Below are 6,981 nucleotides of genomic sequence, written 5' to 3'. Positions count from 1 at the left end.
AGGGAGTAAACCAATTCAAGGTAGAGCATGTCTAATATTTACTATTGATTGATCTCCTATACAAATAATGTACAACAGACAATATTTTAATGACGTAAACACCATATTTAAATATTCGGTTTTTCTAACATATGCCCAATTAAGGTGCTAATTAGAGAAAGATCTAGCTTATTTTCATATCTTCACATGAAGTGTATGGTAAGTTGGTAACTAGAGTATCCAAGATGTGGGGTGTAGACCTGTTAAAACGGGTCAGACCAGAGAGGGTACATTAGTCGAAATATTCTTTTAACGATTAAGTACGGACTTGTAGCAAAAAAGCTTAAGTAACCCAGATAAAGATTAAGGAACATATTACTGAACTACTAGCAAGAACAGAATTAAGTGTAAAGTGCACATTGGTTAAAATCTGGGCCATTAGTGCAAGAAAAGTTGGAACTACCAACGAAAATATATATGCCAAACCTCTCGATCCAATGTGGATTATCCGTAGTTAAATAATACCAGTAAATACAGTTATAATACAGTAAATCATAGGGAAGCTGAGATGTCCAGAAGATAACTTTCCCAGGCTAATTTAAACCAGCCCTAAAGCTCCAAGGAAAGAAAATTAGTGAGTAAATAGCGTAGGGTAGTAGTAAATCGTCGCATTATCCTATGCTAACCCTCTGTATACAGCGAGCAGAATTGGCGGCTAAAATTCCACACTCAAACTGGGCCAGACTTCAGATATCACCCTATTTCCCTCCTTTATGTATACATAATGTACAATTAATGAAACAGATGAATAGATCAAAAGGAGACTAACCAGTCGGATGCTTGAAAGGTGATTTCGACATTTTAAGTGTTGTCAGCAATCTCTGTTAGATAATGTGCAAAAGCCTTCAGCATCCAATGCTTTTCATGATCTTTTTAAGCCGTCCAATAACCTCTTCAGGATCAGCAGAAGAGGCTGGGAGATTAATGGCATGGTAATCAAGACCTTTCCACTTGGAGATTAACTGAAAATGTGGACGTTGGAACTGGCTGCTAATGATTTCAAGAATCACAGTTTTTGGCGAGGCAGAGACCACATGAGTGAGACCGGCCCCATGAGCTCCGATAATCACATTAGCATCCTCAATAGCTCGGATTTGCTCTCTCATTGACATGTGAGCAAACAACCCGTTTACAAGGTTGACCCGGCAATCGGTATGATTAGATGCCCACGTCTTCAATGAATCAAATACCTCCTGTTCATTACTCAGTCGAGATTCGACTCTGCCACCGTGACGTGGATGAGCAAGATAATCCTCACGCCTAACAAACAACACGTTGTATTCCAGCGATGGTTTCACGGTTCTAAGTCTTTCAACTGGTAAGTCAAACGCAGATTTGACCAGTTCCCCAAATTCTGATAATCGGGCAGTCTTGCTGTCATCGGGGTTTGCCCATAGGTCTTGAGCCGAAGCCCCTTGACATTGTATAGGCTCACTTAGACCCTTGAACCAGGCTGTCTCATACCCTAAAGGTACAAAGACAGCATGTCGAAAGCAGACTGGTCCAGTGAAATTTTTAGCAAATCTAATACTCGAAAATAGCGCTTCCCATGTTTCTTCCAGTTGTGTCTGCATGCAGCACAAAATGATGTTAGGGGACTGTAGACTAATTTACAGAAACATCTCACTTCACAGAAAAGTTAGATTGCCGACATAAGAAAAATAAGCCATCTTAGATCTTCAAAATAATAGTCAGACGAGAGCTATCTTGGACTCCAATGTGGGTGCTGGATAAGTGTACATATGCAACAATCAGAGTGTCAGACTCCCCATGACTAAATTCTTGTGTAACGGGAATCCTATCTAGAAATGAGGATACAGCCCATACAAGTAATCTGGATATGTCTTCAAACCAAAAATTTGAGCATCATTATGATTTATGAAATATCTAAAGTTTTGAATGTGAAACAGGAAGTTTTTAAAACATAAGGCTTAAATGTCAATTTTTGTTATATGCTCACTACACCACACTTTCCCTATGCTTTCCTCATTCGAACCTTCCTTTCGGCCTCTTCCAAGATAAGTGTTCAATGGGTAAGAGTAGGGTACGATCCCAGGCCCATATCCTTGAGTTTTCCTAAAAAAGTGTTGAATTAAAGGAGAAGGTTCAAGAGAAGATCTAAAGGAGAAGGTGGATAATGTTCCTCGGAGTAACATGATAGAGTTTAGAGAAAATATAAGAGAACGGTTTTATCATTGAGAATTGCATGAATTACATTAACACAATAGCACTATTTATACAAGAGGATTCACAAGCTAAATCTACCTAATTGATACACTAGCCGTGATACATGCTAAATCACAAGGAAAGAATTTCCTATACAAAATCTACTATAAATAAAGAGATTATATTTACTATATAAAAGATAAACTTTTCAATGATAAAATCTTCAGGAATATTTTGCGTATCTTTATGATATATTCTCTATATAACATAGGGTAAGACTTAAGTGTAGTAATGACTGCAGGGCTGTTTGTATCACTTCACTAGCACAACTAAAGATAGTTCATTTCATGATTCCAAGGTGTTGGGGTTTTTGTTTGGTACAAAACAATATAAAAGGAAAAATGCAAATATCGCAATGTTGTTGTTACAAGATTAACCACATCCCAACTTGCATTATTATTCAAACCGTAACAATAACACAACCCTCTAACACTTAACTAAGAAGTTAAGATTTCCACTCTATAATTAGCTCGGGGTATTAAACATAACCCTCACTTATCCCGCAATGACCAATAACCTTTATAGATAAGGTCCTAAGTCATAACTTTAGCCTTTAGGCCACATTAAGAGTCTTCACATACAAAATAATAACTCCTAATATTTACCACTGATTACATAATTCTAAACAAATAGAGACTCTATGTTACTGATAAATTTATTCATCAATGCTGGGTTACTTCCCAACATCATTCGAAACAAATAACGAACGACTTTATATGTTACTGTTGAACATGAGAGTTATTCATCAATGTTGGGATTACTTTCAACACAAGGCATGACTACACATGTAAGTACATCAGAAAATTACCACTATTTCAGGCTGATTGTATCAAACGTGTAAGCCTGCTGCACTTAAAAGATGATGCTATAGAAGCACAAGCGCAAAAATTGAGCATTCAACTATTGATTGATCAGCGATTTATGTGATTGACAAATCAACAAGACATATAAAGCCAAAATTGATATACAGTAAACAATTCACTTACCCTAGCATGCCCATCCAGGAAAACCACATTTGGCCGAGTTGGCAAGCCTGTCACTCTGGAGCTAACGTAGGAACTGTACCAATCTGTATATGTGTGAAACACATTTGCGTACTCAAACCTAGTCACAAGTAATGTGGGTTCCTCAATCCACTGTAACCAGAGAACATAAACAAATGTTTAGTAATCATAATGATTATGTTAATGATATTGATGGCGTTCACCATATCCAAACTGTAAAGTGTAAACCCAAAGAGGAGGATGCTCATACAGTTTGTTCATTCAGATCATACTAACTAACAATAAAGTTCAACGGAAAGAAAAGTAATGTTGCATGCTCCAGAGTTCTATGACCCTATCCTCCTCCCAGCACCTTCTCCACAAGTTCTTTCCCTCCTTCCCTTTTTAGCCAAAGATTCAGAAATATTTAAATCGCTGTTATTATAAATTTTCTTTTTTTTCCCGCTAGTTCCTATTATTGGAAATATCACATAATATTTCTATCATATCATTTTGTATATTGTATTTATTCTTTAGTTATTTCTTTCCTAGTTTCACTAGTTCACAATCTCTTGTGATTTGGCTGTAATTACGTCTAACATTAGGCATCTAGGGTTTAGTTTGTGTTCTATTCTTTGTATAAATAGTTTAGGCCATGTACAAATTCTTTTATGCAATTCTAATACAATTCAAACCTTTCACATAATTCTATCACCTATAACTGATATCTAGCATTTATTCTACTGCTGCTCCGACTATTACCACTGCTTATCTCAACACCAGCCTGGTCATATGGCATGTTCTTGTCAATTTGTCATTGCTGTTCAAGTAGTAGCTGTAACGACGATCAGATTGTCAAAAATCAAAACAACATTCCAAAATCCTTCAACAGCAAACGATTATTTTCACTTTGATATGAACTACACAAAATCCCACAACAAGTTTCTTGGAGGCGAATCTAATGAAATTTTAGGCATCTACTCTAAGTACTTTTTAGTTTTTACTATTCCAGAACAACAATGACGAGTCTGAATAATATATTTCCTAGAGTATGGAGTCTGGAAACCGATAATGCAAGACATATGCTGGCTTACACCTATGGCCCTATCCAACGGAGCAGTATTACAAAAATGAAAAATTGGAATATATGGAAAAATGATTGGATAAGAGAATAGGAGGAGAAAAACCACAAATGTGGTGAGTGATGGATTAATTCTAATTTGATAGTCTCAAGTCTCAACTGGCCGGAGATTCCCTTCTGGCTGGATTCAGGCTCAAAGGTAGTACTTTTCGACATAATATCATATACGAAGTACTATCATGAGCATATACTTTTCAAAATAAACATCATCTTCCAACTTACATTAAACTCCATACTCACAATTAATTACCATCATATGAGTAGCAATTATAGAAACTAAGAACATTTAATGAAAGTAGTTTAGAGGAAATCTACCACACTAACAGCTATTTCTACCACACTATTACAGAGCCATAGCAATCATCTAGATGAAAGACTGTCCAAAACTATCAATGCATAAATCTCTGAATGATCACCAAAGGAAGAAATCTGAAATACAATCATACTATTCAAATTCTGGTTTGCAAGGTTCAAAGTTCAAACAAACACTCCTTTATCAAGTCTAACCTATTTAATAACACATTTCTCATAGTCCTCCATTTTAAACCCACATTTCACTTGACAAGTATTCGTATCACCTCAATTTGATTCCGGTGCCACAGATTAGTATCTCATGCCTACAGTCGTCAATACCAAGCATTACTCCGACTAAAACTATCATCAAAACTCGATATTCACATAATTCCGAAATAACATGAGCATTAATTGACAACATAATTCCAATCCAAAAACACAATCATCAAAACTCGATATTCTCGATATTTATATAATCCCAAAATAACATGAGCATTAATTTTCAACATAATTCCAATCCAAAAACGCAATCAGGCAAACAAATAAACGCATTTAACATCCTCAATTACACAAAATAAACCGAAATGACAAAAAAATCTCACCTCATTACAATTAAAATCACGTTTCCCAACCAACTCCATATTAGCGAACAATTCCCTCATAGTATGCCTAGAAATCTGTCCATGAGGAACAAACTGATCAAGAAACGCCTCCGAAACGACACGTTTTGGAGACGTCTCCTCCTCCCCCTCCCGACGACGAAGCCGAAATGAACCAGGCAAAAAAACCGGCAACTCCTCCTCATCGGACCGTCCAATAACCTCATCAATCTTTTCACCACCATCAGACATCCGAATCTTGCTCGGATCCATCAAAACTCTCCCACCATCACAAACGGAGCTCCGAAGCCCCGCATTGTACCTACACCCGAACCACGAAGCCGAGGAGGTTCGGGGAAGAATAAAGGAGGTTCGGGAGAAGGCGTTACCGAAGAAGGACTCGCAGGAGGAGGAGGAATTGGAGGGTGGGGTCCACGGGAGGTAGGATGGGAGGTTAGGCCAGGGTTTTGATGACGTGGAAGGGTGGAGGTGACGGTGACGGTGGGGGTGACGTGGAGGGGAGAGGGTTTTGGTGGTGGTGCGGTGGAGGAGAGAGGAAAGAGGTGGTGGTGGTGAGGTGGCGTGGTGGTGGTGGAAGTAGGTGAGGAGGTAGAGGAAGTTGAGGAAGAAAAGAAGGGAGACGGAGAGTTGTAAAGCGCGGGTTTTAGGGAGGTGGAGGAGGTTGGTTAGGAGTTGATGTATGGTGGAACTGGTACTTGCCATTGTTGAATTGTGGCGGAGTTGCTAGATTTGCGGGATCAGACTTTCTTTATTAGTCAAGCTAAACTAGAGTATCGGATGATGAGTAAAGAATATATGAACGAGTCTAATGTATGCTAGTGAGATACTGTATCGGATGATGAGTGTGGATATGGGCCACCCGCGACTTTAAGCCAATCCGTGGACGTGTGGCGGTCGGAAAGCCACGCTCGGTGGCGTAGTAAATGTTTTCGACCGGTTCGTTTTAAATCGATCGGTTTCGTCTCGGTAAGGGTCTCGAAACGATGTTAGAGATGTTCGGAGTCGCTACCAATCAATTGTGGGATGCTTGGAAACAGTTCGAATCCACTTTATACCTAGGTCAATCAAGGCAAAAAGCGGTGTTTGACATAGGTATTAAAGATAAAGAGTCGTCCCTCTTTAACATCTTATATCCAGAATGACTCTCGTTCGCCCTGGATAAAGTCGTCCACTATCCAAAGTTTCTGAGTAAAAGGTGAAGGTACGTATTGGGAAGCCCTTTAATAGGACACCCAATCTCGCCCGCGGTAGCGGCCTCTACTGATCGATCTTGGTTGGTTGAATGCAAAAGTTGATAAAACGGGAAAATGCATGAATGCGCATACACAAGTTTAAACCTAACATGTGAAATTTACTATGTCGGTTGTTTATCCAAATATCAAGTAATTGATGTCAAGTTGGATTTAGTGTTGATTTGCATGCAAGACGGAAATTAAACATCCATTTACCGAGTTAGGTTTATGGTGCATAACGTGATATATTTGTCTTAGAAAGGCGTTTTGCAAATACAAAGTAGAACGCAGACTTGTCAATCTGATCCGTCTTGTATTCGGGTTAACCGAAGTCGGGATCGTCCTAGAGAAGTGCTGGAAAGGAAGCAGGACCTGCATCAGGCAGCCTATTGAGGCGCGAGCCTTAGGGCGATGCAAAAGAGCTTGTCCAGGTTTGAAAACAGGAA

The 6,981-nt window shown here is 38.8% G+C and overlaps 1 protein-coding gene across 1 annotated transcript; it reads right to left on the bottom strand.

Moving 5' to 3' along the window:
- Nucleotides 1–420: 420 nt before the first annotated feature.
- LOC141617658 (beta-1,2-xylosyltransferase-like) lies at nt 421–6,095 on the bottom strand. The gene is made up of 3 exons (XM_074434823.1): nt 5,286–6,095; nt 3,252–3,401; nt 421–1,607 (listed from the first exon to the last, which is right to left on the bottom strand). The coding sequence occupies exons 1-3, from the start codon at nt 6,003–6,005 to the stop codon at nt 885–887; spliced, it is 1,593 nt and encodes a 530-aa protein (XP_074290924.1). The 5' UTR covers nt 6,006–6,095; the 3' UTR covers nt 421–884.
- Between the last annotated feature and the right edge of the window lie 886 nt (nt 6,096–6,981).

The sequence above is a fragment of the Silene latifolia genome, chromosome X, assembly GCF_048544455.1.
Source record: "Silene latifolia isolate original U9 population chromosome X, ASM4854445v1, whole genome shotgun sequence".
Taxonomy (NCBI): domain Eukaryota; kingdom Viridiplantae; phylum Streptophyta; class Magnoliopsida; order Caryophyllales; family Caryophyllaceae; genus Silene; species Silene latifolia.
Note: the sequence above shows the minus strand (reverse complement) of the source record. Positions and strands in the feature narration are given on the sequence as shown.